This window comes from Garra rufa, chromosome 25 (genome assembly GCF_049309525.1).
Source record: "Garra rufa chromosome 25, GarRuf1.0, whole genome shotgun sequence".
NCBI lineage: Eukaryota > Metazoa > Chordata > Actinopteri > Cypriniformes > Cyprinidae > Garra > Garra rufa.
In genome coordinates, this window is record NC_133385.1 from 13787326 (window position 1) to 13804472 (window position 17147).

A 17147-nucleotide genomic window follows, 5' to 3' on the forward strand; every position below is an offset into this window, starting at 1 on the left:
AGGTCAAATGTTCCAGTTTTGTTATTATGTCATATTACCAGAACGTTTTCTAAAAACATTACACAAACTAAGGCCTCAATGATCTTCTCATAACATTCTCCTGATGTTACTGAGAGAATGTTCCTCCAATATTATCTTCAAACATTGTAGAAATGTTTTACTGACAACATTATTGAATATGTTACCTCAACAACATCCTCAAAACATCATCAAATTGTTAGAGGTCAAATGTTCCAGCTTTGTTATTATATTACATTACCAGAATGTTTTCTAAAAACATTACACAAACTAAGGCATCAATGATCTTCTCATAACATTCTCCTGATGTGGCTGAGAGAATGTTCTGTCTTTGTTATCTTGAAAAATTGTGCCAATGTTTTATTGAGAATATTGTGTAATTTGTTACCTCAACAACATCCTCACAACATCCATAAAATGTTGCAGAAATAATGTTCTCGCTTTAGTAATATTTAACATTATAGGAACATGTTCTGAAATAACAAACGTTCTTAAAACATTTTTGGAACATTACATTCAAATGTTTTTTCTGAAACATTAACCAAACGTGTACGGAATGTTAGCCAATGTTCTGAGAACGTTCCCTGCTAGTAGCTGGGTAATCAGGACATTTTGTAGTTAGGGTGTCAATGGTCTATTTGAAAGATAGGAGGCGGTAATATACTTATAAGTCTGCGATCTGCCGTAAAACAACAAGAAGAAGAAGAAGCACAAGCGCAACACCTATACCGTAAGTGCGCGATTAGACGCACAGAAAAAAAGTGCGGCTGGCGTGACCGTGTATTTTCAAGACGCGGCTGGCATGACCGCAGTCAAGTACATGAAGTGTCCAGTTTGAGGCAGGGTCGGGTCCAAAGTTAACATTTCATATATATTTTTCATGTTACCTTCTTACAGGAACCAGCTGTGATTCTTTGTGATGATCAAAACTACATTAGCCATTAGCCTATTTCGTCAACATCAAAATGAACACACCCTGTGCTCTTACGTTCCTGATGGTTCCATTTTCAGTTTTAGCAGGTATGATTTCACCCTTTACTTTATTCTACAGCAACTTCTACAACATTTATTAATCTTAATGCTGATTTCAACACTTACTAATGCATTAATAAAATCAAAAGTTTTGCCTGTTAACATTAATGCACTGTGAACTAACATGAAACTAACATTTGGTTATTAAGAAAATTCATAATAAAAATGAACAAAGCAAGATGTCCTGTTGAAATATGTGAGATTCATGGTTTATTTAAATGGCAAAGACAAAAACATGAATTTAAATGGTCCCACTTTATATTAAATGGCCCTAACTATACGTATTTACATTTAAAGTAGTCATTTGATACAGTGCACTTACAGTTTACATACATTTTTTTTACATTGTACTTATATTTTAAAAAATACTTGCAGGTAATTACATCTGTAATTAATTTCTGTAATTACATTTATAATTACACCTTAACCCACACTTAAACCTAAACACAATACGTACATTGTATTTATTTTCTGATGTAAGTACATGATATTTAAGGCCACCTAATGTAAAGTGGGATATTATAATTATTGTAACCTATCTGAAGGGGAGGAAGGATTTATTACATCAGGTTTTTTGACAAAGATTTTTGCATAAGATAAACCTGTTGCCAAGGGACTTTGCCTGTTGCTGTGTTCAAAATTTGAAGATGCTAATTAGCATATTACTATTACCATTTAATATATTATTCTAAGGAAACACATGACAACACAAATCACATTTTTATTCATTGCTATATTTTCTGTTGTTTCAGGTTCTCACACTTTGACAGCGATTGCAACTTACATAAGAGGAGAAAGAGCATTTAGTGCTTCAGCTATGTTGGATGACATCACTGTAGCATATTATAATTCAGAAACAGAGATATATGTTGCAAGGGGAAATAATACAAATGAAGACGATGTCATTGATCCAAATGACCTCAGGTCTATAAGTGCACATGTGCTTGATCATTTTACAGAAAGATCAAATCACCTGAGACCTCTCAACAACACAGAAGGTAAGCTCAGTTGGTTAAAGTGATTGGCTTCGATATTGCATGGTTTATAACTGCATGGTTTTGTTTGATGTTTATGAATGAAAGATATGCAAATGAATGAAGATACATAAAAATGGTATTAAGTAAAAAAGGGTTTGATAAACACATTGTTAGTTTACGATAGATGTGATCAGTGGCGTAGCAAGTCAGCCCCGGGCCCATATGCCAAAAATTTGTATGGGCCCCCCAAACATTATGGGCTCCAACCTCGGTTAACTTCCATGAGCCCTGATGGAAAGAAATACAGAGAGAGTTCATTGCAACACTTTCCAAAGCTCCTGAGACCACATGTGTTGAAATATCACTGTCTCGATTTCCTAACAGGTCAAGAAGTTTATCAGACGATGGATCTTTGTGAACAAAGTGACAATAAACCTGGACAAATGATCAGCAAAACTGCTTATAGAGGCTCTACAGTTGATGAGCTGGTTTTTTTTGATGGCAAATTTACATATCAGGTATTTTCAAATTACACAGAACAAGAAATAAAACGTAATCTTGAACTGTCCAAGCTGCGTCTTGAAAAGATATATTACCCAATCTGCATAAAAACTCTGAAGAATTACCTTAAAAAGAGAGACACTCAAGTAAACAGAAAAGGTACATAAAATGCAATCTACAATTAATACATACACTTTAAAATCTATAGGTAATATTCCCTTTACTCATTTTGTCTCCACCCTTCTTTCCTCCTACAGTGAAACCTAGAGTCAGAATTATTCAGAAAGCGAACTCAGATTTTGGAGGGTTTTTGAGTTGTTTGGCAACAGGATTTTACCCTCGTCAAATCAACCTGACCCTGTTCAGAGATGAGCAGCCTGTAGCTGATCATGAGATCACTGGAGGAGATCTGCTGCCTAATGATGATGGGACGTACCAGATGAGGAAGAGTCTGGAGATCAGTGCTGCAGATAAACACAAATACACCTGCTCTGTCACACATCTCAGTCTGGACCACCAACTGAAAGTTACTTCAGGTATTGAGGTGAATTAAAATGAAACCTTTAAAATGGGACAGAACTGTTTCTCTAATCATTTTGTGAACTTTTTTTCAGAACCCGATTCTGGTGAACCATTTAAATCAGCGATTCTTTCTGCAGTGTTAATAGTTTTGGCTCTGGTGTTGGTGTTTGGGATTGGAGCCAGTATATATAAATGCAGGAAGAAACAAACAGGTAGGACAAAAACTGAAATGATATTTAGTTTTGTTTAGAAAATACTGGAATTTTAGGAATAACATTCTTTTGATTTTGTAGATGTTGTCATCTAGAAGTGATTGTTCTGCTGCTCAAGTAAGTACATTCTTCTTCTTCTTTTTTTTTTTTGCTGTATATAAATTTATTATTTTTTATTATCTTTTTTGCATTTTCAGATCATTCATTAACCCTTTTTTTCAGCATCTAAAGAACCCAAGCCGAAACAACAACATAATCAATTAAGTATCATGACTTGATGGTACATGAATCAATATTCAAACCCAAAGATTAATGGAGACAAAACTTGCTATTGGACACATCGAATAATGTGGCTGTAGAGAACACATTTTTACTACTTGTGTAATCCCTCACACCCGGGTCCAACCGCACCCACTCCGAGCGGGTCTCCAGCACGGGAGGCGGACGCACTAACAAGGAGGCTAAAGGCTGCAACCTCTAGCGTCTGTCGCTAGTGCGTCTCTTGAGATCGGGGAGTGAGGTTTACCCGCACAGCTCCTACTAGCTGGCCTCCGTTACACTCACCCCCCTAAACCTCACTCCCGTCCGGGTCACGGCACCAATGTAACCCCTCACACCCGGGTCCAACCGCACCCGCTCCGAGCGGGTCTCGAACCCGGGTCTCCGGCACGGGAGGCGGACGCACTAACAAGGAGGCTAAAGGCTGCAACCTCTAGCGTCTGTCGCTAGTGCGTCTCTTGAGATCGGGGAGTGAGGTTTACCCGCACAGCTCCTACTAGCTGGCCTCCGTTACACTTGTTAACAACATGACATTTTTTAGCAGGCAGGATTTCATAGATTAGCCTTTAAATCATGTACAGTACAGGTTTTGTGTATTTTAATTTGTACACATGCTTATTTTAAACATATGAAATGTTAATATTGTTTTAGTTTTGTGGGACCTCAACAGACTGTTCTGCGAATATATATTTTGTTATTATAACGGTACTTTGAGTTTAAATGCAAATATATTTTTATTTTTCTTCTTTGTACCAGATGAGGAAGCTCTCCCCTTTTTTTCTTTTTTCTTTGCATATTCTTATAATTTATGTGACTACACATTTCCTACTATAATTCACTTGGTAAGACCTAAACTATGTTTCACATGCCCCTTACTACAATTATTATTCATTTAATCATTCAGGTTTTTATACTGGAGTTTCTGTGTATATTATTATTCAAAGTCATACATTTAATTACTGTAATATTGTGTATAATTATTGTAATACAAACAAACTGTATTACAGTCTTTTCCAATAATACTTGTGTGAGCGCAATAAGCCAACTCACTAGCTTAGGACTTTAGAGTTCTTTTGTACTCAACACAAAAGCATCAGTGAATAAAAGTCTTAAATTCCAAAGTTGTTCGTTTGACTTTTTAATTATAAATCTTAAAACATACAAACTTAGGATATTTACTTTTCGTACAAATTAACTTAGCAGTTTTGCATAGGTGAGAAGACTGTGTTGCTCAAGAGTCCAGTGGCTTCTGACTGATTCGCGGGGTTCTATTTCTTTCATACTATATACAGCCAATCAAATTACGTTATGCTACATCACTGGTTAATTGTTTACGTTCCAATTTCTATGTCTCATTTGCAACACAGGCTTTTTCTCAGATTAATAAATAAACTCAAAATATCATTACTTCCATAGAAATGGCTTCAACAACTTGGTTAAAGTAAATTAGTATTGTAATTATTCCTATTTTATCTTATTTATAAACCAATATCTGTTGGAATTTCCATAGGGAAAGAAACTTTATTGCTTGTACTAAAATAAAGAAATTGGGATTCATGTATGATTCTTGCTCATATCACAATTTAGTTGAGTGGAGTTAAAAGGGAATGGTCATATCACAGGACATTTTGTATGACAACTTTTTATGTTTCAGCTTTACAACAGTCTCTTGTGTAACAGCTTCTCATGTTGTTCCCTCAGTGCTGATAGTTTTAGTTCTGATGTTGGCATTTGGAACTGGAGCCATATAAATGCAGGAAGAGACAAACAGGAAGGACAAGAACTGAAAAAAGTGTCCAGAGTGTGATGCTTTAGATACAGATATTGTAATTTATGACACAATATTTAATTGTGTCATAAACCTTCAATTAAGGTTTATTAGCATCACAATTGTTGTACAGTATTGCCAAACACTATATGAGAATGTCTCATACTAAAATTTGAAGAAGGAGCCATGGCGGAGCAGGGAGCTCTGGAAGCCATGAAGGAGCAGACAGTCTAGGGAGCCATGGCAGAATGGCCTCCATGGCCTTGGCCTCGACCCAGCCACTACGGCCGAACCCCTATAGCCCTATACCCTTGGAGCCATCACTTGACTCATCAGGAAGACAGCCAGCAGGTATGAGAGTGCCACAGCCAGTGGGCTTGAGAATGCTGCGGCCAGTTAAGGTGATTTTGGAGCGGCTCACAAGCTTGACTTGGGAGCAGCCGGTGGCTCTGGGCTGAAGATAAGGGTGGAGATGTGGGGGTTCTCGGCATGGGGTGAACTGGCAAGACGTGGTGCGCTTCAGAGGGGGCTGGGTGACGAGAATGAATTTTTCCCTCCATTTCTTCAACTTCTAAATCAGGATGGTTTAAATAAGGGATGAGATTAATCAGCTTGATCAGGGGAAAATAACACACAGGAAGATCGCAGCAGATTGTCTCGTCATCCAGCCTACTTAAAAATGATATTGCTTTCTTCTCGGTTGCTGCCGTTGACAGATAGCTAATTAAAAAGAAACACAACAAAGCAATGTCCAGCCAGAGACTGGGAATGATTCCTTAAAAATACTTCTCTGTGGTGATCATGGCATCTACAATTCTACGTGCGGGGATTGTTACCTGGCGTTGCCTTCGAAGTGCCTAACGAATGAAGCACAAAATACCAACGCCGCATGGATTTCGTTTCTGTACACGCCCCCTGCCGAGCAAAATCGGGAAGTCAGCTGAGGAAACCGAAACAACTGTGAAAGACGCCGCCCTAGCTTGTAACGTTTTGATAGATAGCCTACCTGTTTAAAATGTACAGGCACATTTTGCGACATATTTTAAGACTAAAAGAATGCAGTGCACATGGACAGGATCTCCTGTCCTCGTCTTTTCACTTCTACTTTCACTTCCATCTGTGTCATACGTAAATGTAATATATGAACTCATATGAAATTTCCATATATTAAATATATCCACATAGAAAGTTAAATCATATATGTACATATATTTCCGGCCATATATGAAACCTATTAGAAAATGGAACAATTTCATATATTGACATATAAAACTATCCCATATAAATATATATGTATATATATATATGTATAATACCGTTATTAATATATATGTTACATATATAATTAACAATATAAATGACATATATTTCTTTGTACATATGTTCAATATATGATTTACACATATATGCGCATAGCATTTTTCTTGCATACATGCAATATATATAGCTCTAATATATGTTTTTTATATAGTTTTATTATATATTTTACATTAAAACTGATATATATATATATATATATATATATATATATGTTTGATAAATGTATATAGAATATATAAAACACTGTGCACATATATTTTAAATGTTATATTCTTATATTAAGTAAATAAATCGCAAAATATTGCTTTAATGTATGATGTAAATTTAAAAGATGTAATAAACATGCTTTCATACATTTCTTACCTTAGCCTTAATTGTGAAACGGTGCATTTAGCAAAAAAGAGGTAATACAGTAAATAATTTAAACATTAGAACTTTATTAAAACAGTTTTAAATTAAAGAGAAAAGTCTGTTAAACTATGCAACATTAGAAACATGAACACACAACTATTAAAACTAAATATTACAGCAAAACGTAAAACAGAATACAGCCTGTTATTTTTTTAAGTTTGTTCAGTCTTTTTGGATGTTCACAGCAAAACATAAAACAAACCCAGAACAGGAAAGTCCACCAACAGGTATATAATAATGCCTGTTAATTTAAGTTTGTTGAGTCTTTCTGGATAACCGTAGCTCAGTGACCTTTTGATTAATTGCTACCCCGAGCTGGCCCCTGGTGGTTCCGGGAAATTTCTGCATCACTGCATCTGTAAAAAAATAAATGCATTTTAGTTTTAGAATATTTATCTAAGGACATCCAAATTATAACCACCTAAAACACACTAAATTACCACAGGACATACTTTGTTGGGTAGATAAACGGAATGTTACTGAAATTTACGCATTATTTTGAACAGGGGTGGGGAACGTTGATCCTCGAGGACCACAGTCCCTGCAGAGTTTAGTTCTAACCCTAATCAAACACACCTGAACAAGCTAATCAAGGTTTTCAGGATACAGGTTGGTATGTTTTTTCAGGGTTGAAACTAAACTATTCAGGGACACTAGCCCTCCAAGATCAAGGTTCCCCACCCCTGATTTAGAATCAGGTGTAAGTGTCATCCCACTGATACAAGATGAAACTGATAAATTCAGATGGTTTTACTGTAATTTGACTGATGACACAGTTTTTTAAAAAAAATTGCCCAATTAAACAAGTAAAATACATACTCATTATTGCATCAATTTTTTTTCTGTCCAAAGGCTCTTTTGTTTCCCCAGGGCTTGCATTTTTGGACTTGCCACCTAAGAAAGAGGAACATAGAATAAAATCAGAATTAACTCCAGTCCTACCTAACTACTCAACCATACATTACATTATTCAACATAACTCTTGGACAGTCTGCTTCAGTAAAATGGGGATACGGTAAATAGTCAAACTTAAATTATTTATAAATAAATAAATAAATATATATAAATGTGCCAGAATTACTCAAATAGGATCGTTTTATTTTTTGATTTTGATGAAACAATACGACACATGCACAAATTATGACCAATAACATACCTCTGAGATTGCTCTTTAGAAGTATCTCAATATCAAATACTCCAAGGAGAAGCATCCGTGCCATGGTAGTGGGGCTGATTGTATGGCTAGCTGACCACAACACATTTTTTGGAACAAAAACTCCTGAGCCCGGATAAATTTCGAGCTGTGGGGAGAGGACAAACATGCATTAATATAAAAGTTATATTATTAATTAAAATGTTGCTTTAACAAAAAGTTTTAAGGGGGCTTGATACAATTTAGCTTTGCATCACATACTTTCTACACCATTACTACTACTATTACTAAATAATGATAATAATAATAATAATTATTATTTCCTTATAATTGCTTTCAAGGACCTAAGGACATTTTATAGGGCAAGATATCAAGACATCACAGATAATACAGAAATTACAAATAACATAATGGCAAATAATGACCAATAAACAAAGGGGAAAAAAGTTATTTATAAAGCTAAATGAAGGTGCGTTTTAAGTTGTGTCTCTAAGCTTGGTGCACGCTGTGTGATTCTGGCCAAGATTTGGCTGTCTCAAACTAAAATCCTAAACAATTTCTGACATCTTAATTAATGATCATTATGATCAAACAAACCAGCAGAAGGAGTTTTTAAACTGAATGTGGTAGGCAACGGGAAGTCAGTGTAGTTGGCAAAGAATGCAAGTGATATGATGCTATATTTTTGGTTATATGTCAGAGTTGAAGCAGAAGATTCTTGAACAAATTTTGAGACAAGTAATCACTTGAGCATTATTATTCAAAGGAATAGTTCACACAACTTTTTTTTTTTGATGTTTATCTGCTTACCCCCAGGGCATCCAAGATGTAGGTGACTTTTTTTCCTCAGCAGCAGGGCCGTGCAGAGATCTTTAAAGGGGCAGGTGCTCAAAGTATAAAAAGGGCACCTGGAACATGGCATTTAAGAGCCCCTCGGGTCCATCACCTCATTGTAGGCATCCAGTTACTTACGTAATAAGTAACAATGTCATTAATAAGTCAAATAATGTATTATTCAAAGTTTTAATTGCATTTACACACATTCCTTGCTGATATACATATCATTACAGAGGCTTCTAGCAGCCAATGCTGTGAAGCAGTTCTGAGAAAGAAATGGAACATAAAAGACCATTTTGATGTTTAAAAGATTGAAAAATATTTTCTTTGGACCTTTTAATTTTGATTAAAAATTGTTGTGTATTAAATTGTCAAACCTAAAGATTTTCTTCTCTCTGTTTAACACAATAATAAAGAACAGCTGTTATATTAAACTCTGTGTGGTCACTATTGAAAATATCTATTGTATTGTAAGATTGTAGACGGTAGAATATTAAGGCATGAAATGGCATGATTTATAATTCAGATACAGGTTCACACAAAATATATTGTACAATGGAATGTCAGCCTTTACACCATTAAAAGGGATAAATCGAGTTTATAATTTATTATATTTTATTTAAAACATAAATAGTACTGTCTTAATTGTTTAGATTTTTAGAAGGCACATTAACATCTTTCACATTTACAACTCTATGTGTTTGCTGCATAAAAACTAGGTCGATAATTGCAATAATTTGACCATAAAGAGCTGAAAAATGTGGAAATAAAAATTCACTCTCTGTCACAAGGGGGCGCTTTAGGATCGCTGAAATACTACGGTTTCCATGGGAACGGCTGAACACCAAGCAGCAGCATTAACGCAGTTTAATCAGACCTGAAATGAAAATGCAAACCACACGTTTCTGAGGACAGTCTGTTCCCTTCAGATTCATTCAGATAAAGACATCAGTGCTGCGTTTTGACTTTGAAACTTGCAGCGTGCATATTTATTCAATGACATCATTGCCTTTTGAAGTTGAATCCTGCCCTATCGCGATTCTCGTCTTTCCATCCCCAAATGTAAGACCTCCTAAATTATAATTAAGTATTTTCTTATACTATTTAACATATTTAAAACTTTTTATGACCTTAAATTTGACACAACCTAATTGAGGAGTTTTTAAGGACCTGCAGGAGCCCTCTCCTTTAAGATAGATTTACGATTTTTTTTTTTACATGAACATGACGACATTAACATTATCGACGACAGCTATTTCAGAGCAGACTACACATGCACAAACTATAAAAAAGTATAAATACTCGTGCATAATCTCTTTCCTTCAGGTCATTCTTATGATAATAAGTAATGTTAAATGTGGTGAAAGCACCACCAGCAGCCACGAACGTGTCTATCCTTGGCGTTATAATATAAACATGATCGGATTGTATTGAACTTCCGGGTGGGGTCGTCACGTGACTAGGGTCATTCTATTACAGCTAAAACATTATTAATTAATTTTACTAAAAGTTCGATTGGGCAGGCTGTCGCGAATTCGATATTTTTATAAATATTTTATTTTTATATTATTACATGAAAAAAAAAATCTTAACAAAAGGGCACTTTAATCACTAGGAGCCAAAAGGGCAGGTGCTCAAGCACCCTCCACCCCCCCCCCCCCCTCTGCACGTGCCTGCTCAGCAGAACACAAACAAAGATTTTTAACTCAAACCAGTGCAGTCTGTTAGCCATATAATGGACGTGAATGGGCACCAAACCTTTAAAAGTATACTACGCAAGAGCGCTACACGTGTAACGAGCCGGATGATGAGCTCGTGCTCAGGACAGATTGACATTGCTGGGTATCAAAGGTAAAAAATGATATAAATACTGTTCAGTTTCTCACAAAAACCAATCGTTTCGTGTCTTAGGACATCAGTGTATCGTCACGAGTCACAGGGTGTCATTTGGATTTGTCTGTGCATGTTTTTGTTTACTTTTAAAGGTTTGGTGCCCATCCACATCCATTATTTGGCTGACAGACTGCACTGGTTTGAGTTAAAAATCTTTGTTTGTGTTCTGCTTTTCATTTTTGGGTGAACTATCCATTTAACCCATGGATAACAGCTTCATCTTAATTATATAAGCAAGGGATATATGAAGTACTTTCAAAAAATGTTTAATCACGAAGTGGATGAATAAATGTACAATTTAATTTGAACGGTTACAGTTATATAATGTTTTTAGAACATTTTTATAACCACATGGTCTGTGTTGAAAATACAGGACGGATCATTGGAGGTACAGATTAGGCAAACAGCATACTTACAGCGTCCTGTATGGTGGAAGGTAATGCTGTATACTTGTTCCTGTGGACTCTGCTCCTTCGCTTCAAGCCATTTATCCAGCTTGTACATAGTACTGAGGAGTTGTGGCATTTCTAGGGAGCAAAACAGTTAAAAAATTAAGATTTTCAGTAGGGCAAACTTATAGGGACTACTGAAAATCAATATACACCTTCAACCTAGTTCAAACTAGTTTATAAATATTTTGAATTATTTTAATAAACACTTACGACTGACAACATTTGTTTTTAGGTTCTCTAGTTCCATTTTGAGGGCTTCATTTTCTGCCTTTAATTGTGCTATGATGTCTGGCAAAGAAGCATCAGGAGAAGGTGATGTAGGTGAAAGTGAAGCAGATGACGCTGAGGCAGGTGAAGGTGGAGTTGAGGATGGTGCAGGTGGACAGTTAAGAAGCAGTGGTGCAGAACAAGGCGAGACAGAAGATGGTGACGTAGGTGAAGGTGGAGCAACTGAAGCTGTAGCAGAAGGACAGTGAGTTTCATGATGTAATTTTATTTTCTCCAAAAGCTCCTCGTCCAAATTTATATCACTAGTTCGTCTCTGTATAAAACATGACAAAAAATATTAGGACATACAACAAAATATTAAAAAGAAGGAGCTAACAAATAAAATTATGATATCACACTCTTGCTAAATTTATCTGCCTCCCTTCCAAATAACTAGTTGGGATCAGCTTCTCTTCATAACCAAGAACATGAATGAGAACCTCTACAGAATACAATGCATCTACAGACGTGACATCACTTCTTCAGCCTCTTTTCAAAATGAACATGCGCACAGTATGTACTACAGTTCGGACAATTTCAAGCTGTCTAATTCAATCAAAAATTTTGACCCATGCAATGTTTTTTGGCTATTGCTACAAATATACCCCAGCGACTTAAGACTGGTTTTGTGGTCCAGGGTCACACACACACACACACACACACACACACATATATATATATATATATATATATATATATATATATATATATATATATATATAATGCTTTTTCTTATAAATGTAATTTCAACACAATGCTCTTTTTGTACTTCAGTTATGCAAGTATTTGCATGCTACATATACAGAATAGCATTATTGTATTGTCTGTTGTCTTTTATTATTTGTTTGACGGCATTATAACTAAAAAGAAAACAGAATAATAAAAAAAAACAGTAGCTACTCAAAACTGGACTGGCGTTATTTTACTATTGTGAGTTTAGAGTAATGTTAATGCTCATTAAAGATATATAAGAAAGAAAAAACAACATTTTTTTCTGGCGCGCTTCGAGTTCACGCGGCGTTGCGCAAACCAATGGGCTTCAGACTGTCACGAGAGCGACTCGAAAGAAAACGTACTCGGTTACTTACGTAACCTCGGTTCTCTCTAGAGAGGGAACGAGTACTGCGTAAGAAGTATCTTACGCTAGGGGAAAATCCTTTTCTGCGAGATATTGAAGCCAAAAATTATCCTTAATTTTGAAATAATGTAAAGCGCGTTGCAGCAGCATACAGACATAGGCGAAACAGCTTGCGCGCCTATTGGCTGCTCTGCGGCAACTGCAGCAGCCTATTAGAGCGAGGCCTGACGCGACGCCAGATCCAATGGGGGCATTTCGCGCCCTTTGCGTCGCTTCGCGCCCTTTTCGTAGCTTCCCGCCTAAAAGGGCGTGGTCTAGGCCTATAAATATCGCTCATAGGCAGCTATTATCTGGTTTTTCATCATCAAAGCAACCAGAGCGTGCGCATGCACGGCAAGATACGCAGTACTCGTTCCCTCTCTAGAGAGAACCGAGGTTACGTAAGTAACCGAGTACGTTCTCTTACTAGAGGGAACGAGTACTGCGTAAGAAGTATCTTACGCTAGGGGACCCAGTGTAAAACGCCGTGCATGCTGAGATCTGACACCAAAGACCCAAGGGCGAAAGCCCGGGGTTCATACAGTTCATAATCACCTATAGAACTCACAGGGAGTCCGGGGAAGAGGGAGGGGCAACGCCGCACTCTTCCACATAGTGCAGCGTCACTCAGACGCTGAGTAAACGTACATACAGGGCGGGGTTACGGCCTGAGCTGACGTAAGAATAAGGGTCATCACACAGTTTGCCCAGACACATATTGTGCTGCTATTACTTTCACTGTCGACCCTAGAGCTGTGCTCAGTAGACGCAGCATTTCGAGCTGATAAATCAGGTCAGACAACACTGAATATCTAGACTGACAGCAGTCTGGCCTGTAAGGCGGGAACCTCCAGGTTGTAAAACCTTATAAATGTAGACGGAGAGGCCCAGCCCGCCGCCGTACAAATATCTTGTAAGGCAATCCCACTCGACCAAGCCCACGACGAGGCCACGCCCCTCGTGGAATGTGCTCTGACACCTAGCGGGCACTGCTTGCCCTTGGAAGCATATGCCAACGCAATAGCATCAACTATCCATCTGGATAGGCTGTGTTTCGAAGCGGCCAGTCCCTTTGGGCGCCCGTAAAACGAAACAAAAAGCTGATCTGTCTGTCTAAAAGCAGACGAGCGAGACACGTAAGCTCGTAATGCCCTGACTGGGCATAGGAGGTTCGCGTCCGTTTCCTCATCATTGACCGGTAGGGCTGACAGCGCGATGACCTGTGCCCTGAACGGTGTGTTGAGTGATTTTGGAACGTAACCATGCTTGGGTTTGAGTATGACTTTAGAGTCATTAGGTCCAAATTCCATGCACGTCGCGCTCACAGAGAGTGCGTGCAAATCCCCTATGCGCTTCACTGAAGCGAGAGCCAGCAGAAACACAGTCTTAAGAGACAGGTATTTCAAATCAATCGTCTGCAGAGGCTCGAATGGTCCGCCTTTCATGGCCTCTAGTACCACAGAAAGGTCCCATACGGGGACTGAGGGAGGTCTGGGGGGATTTAGTCTTCTAGCTCCCCTCAGGAAGCGAATAACTAAATCGTTCCTTCCTATTGACTGACCTAACGTTGCGCTCGAAAACGCCGTTATAGCCGCCACATAGACTTTGAGCGTGGACGGGGTTCTGCCCTTGTCCAGCAGCTCTTGTAGGAAGGAAAGCACCTCCATCACACCACAGTTAGTGGGTGACAAGCCGCGGGCTGCGCACCAGCCCGAAAACACTGACCATTTTGAGGAATAGAGCCGTCTCGTAGAAGGGGCTCTAGCCTGCGTGATCGTGTTTAATACTCCTTTTGGGAGTTCATCATATATTCGCTGGTGGCCCAGACATGAAGGGACCACAGCTCTGGGTGAGGGTGCCAAATCGAGCCGCTGGCCTGAGAGAGAAGGTCTCTCCTCACTGGTATCGGCCACGGGGCGGTGCTCGTCAGCTGCATCAGCGCTGGGAACCAGGGCTGGTTTTCCCAAAACGGCGCTATCAGCAGTATTGGACATCCTTTTTCCCTGACCCTCTCTATCACCTGAGGTAGGAGAGAGATGGGGGGAAAAGCATAGAGATGACGGCGGGGCCATTCGTGGGCCAGCGCGTCTCTGCTTTTTGAGTAAAATTCCTGACAGTGAGCGTTGTTCGGAGACGCAAAAAGGTCTATTTCCGCTTTGCCGAATTTTTTCCACAGCATTTGTACTGTCTGTGGGTGTAGAGACCATTCGCCTGCTGGAACATTGTTCCTGGACAGTCTGTCTGGTCCTATGTTCAGAAGCCCCGGCACATGCGCTGCTTTCAGCGAGCGCAGGTTGCGCTGAGCCCATACCAGGAGGCGTTCTGCAAGTCTGTATAGGTTTTTGGACCTGAGACCGCCCTGGCGATTTATATAGGAAACCACTGACATGTTGTCCGAGCGGACTAGTACATGGTTTCCTTTTATTTGGGGACAGAAGCGCGTCAGCGCGTTCTGTACTGCCAGCATTTCGAGGCAGTTGATATGTAGGAGCTTTTCCCGTTCTGACCACTGGCCAAAAGACGGTCTGCCCTCGAGCAGAGCCCCCCATCCCGAGGTTGACGCGTCCGTAGACACCACTTTTACTCTCGAGAAAGTCCCCAGGCTTACACCTGACTGGTACCAGTCGACTGCTTTCCACGGCTTCAGGGCTGTGATACATTTCTGATTGACCGTGATACGAAGCCGACCGGGCGCCCACGCTTGACGCGGGACGCGCGCTTTCAGCCAGAACTGCAGTGGACGCATACGCAGCAGACCCAGCTGCAGAACTGATGACGCTGAGGCCATGAGACCCAGCATTTTCTGAAATGTTTTGAGCGGGACAGACGCGCCGCAGCGGAACGAGCCCGCTGTGCGCTGAATGTCTGCTGCGCGCTGTGGTGACAGCCGCGCTATCATTGACAGCGAGTCCAATTCTGTGCCCAGGAAGGAAGTTTTCTGACTGGGGGACAGGGAGCTCTTCGCCCAATTGACTCTGAGACCCAAATTCTCGAGGTGATCGAGTAACATGGTCGTATGCTGTACAAGCACTGAGCGAGACTGCGCTAGAATCAGCCAATCGTCCAAATAGTTCAGTATGCGCACGCCTTTCAGTCTGAGAGGAACGAGCGCTGCGTCCATGCACTTTGTAAATGTACGGGGTGCCTGGGACAAACCGAACGGCAGGACTGTGTACTGATATGCCTGGCCCTCGAAGGCGAATCTCAAAAATCGCCTGTGACGTGACGCTATCTGTATTTGAAAATACGCGTCTTTCAGATCCACTGACACGAACCAGTCTCCTTGGCGAACTTGCGCGAGGATTTTTCTGGTCGTGAGCATCCTGAACCGACGCTTCACCAGCGCTTTGTTCAGTTGCCTTAGATCTAATATGGGTCTGTGACCCCCGTCTTTTTTCGGTACCAGGAAATATCTGCTGTACAACCCTCCTTCGCTTTGAGTTTGAGAGAGGGGCTCTATGACTCCTTTGCTCAATAGTTTCGCCACTTCGGCTCGAAGCAGTTGTGCTGCTTCTGTCTGCATTGTGGTCTCGACGCGCGCTGTATAGCGGCGCGGGCGTCGGTGAAACTGTAGCGAATAGCCTCCTTTTATAATGTCCAGCACCCATTTCGAAACCCCTGGAAGCTTTTCCCATGCGTTTGCATGAATAGCTAGAGGTTGAATACGAAACGCGCTCCGTTCTATCCGTAACGGAGTGGTTTCGGAGTGCTGTGGCACTAGAGACGTGCTGACATTCGAGGCGTGGGGCACGCTGATAGCGGGAACTATTATGTCTGTGTGTGGATGTGGTCGTGTGGCAACAGGCACATTTAACACACTGCAAACACCGTTCGCCTGCATGCACGTTAGTTTCGCTTTTACGGAAACCTTTTGACGTGCGTGATGTGATGTCTGTGGGCACTGTAAAGTGGGCACGTCTATCACCTGTGGAGCACAATCGATCTGAGCCGATTTTATGTGCGCAGGGTCTGTCTGACATGTTGTGCTTGTGTGTAGAAATGGGCACTGAGTGGGCATTTTGACTACACTTGAAACACCATCGGCCGTGGCCGGTTGTGAAGCGCAATCGATTCGAGTCGATTTTATGTGCGCTTGACCTGTTAGACAGGGTGTGCTTATGTGTAGAAATGGGCACTGGGGAGTGGGCATTCTGACACGTGAAACACCATCGGCCGTGGCCGGGACACCAGAAAATACACTCTTTTTTGGATTTATCTGGGTAGCCGTGAGAACGGCTTTTGAGTACAGGCAAACGGGCGACAGAGCCGGTTTGTTGGCTGCAAAATACACTGGAACAGTCACAATACTTGGAACTGAACAAGCAAATACCTTTGGTGGGGGTCCGGCGACAGCGGGACTCGCGCACCGTCTTTTTCCTAGCTTTGTT

The 17147-nt window shown here is 40.0% G+C and overlaps 1 protein-coding gene across 1 annotated transcript; it reads left to right on the forward strand.

The window, feature by feature from the left end:
* The first annotated feature begins 1750 nt into the window (after positions 1 to 1750).
* LOC141301338 (major histocompatibility complex class I-related gene protein-like) lies at positions 1751 to 5348 on the forward strand. The gene is made up of 6 exons (XM_073831583.1): positions 1751 to 2048; positions 2412 to 2687; positions 2786 to 3064; positions 3143 to 3262; positions 3358 to 3379; positions 5243 to 5348. The coding sequence occupies exons 1-6, from the start codon at positions 1751 to 1753 to the stop codon at positions 5346 to 5348; spliced, it is 1101 nt and encodes a 366-aa protein (XP_073687684.1).
* The last annotated feature ends 11799 nt before the right edge of the window (positions 5349 to 17147 follow it).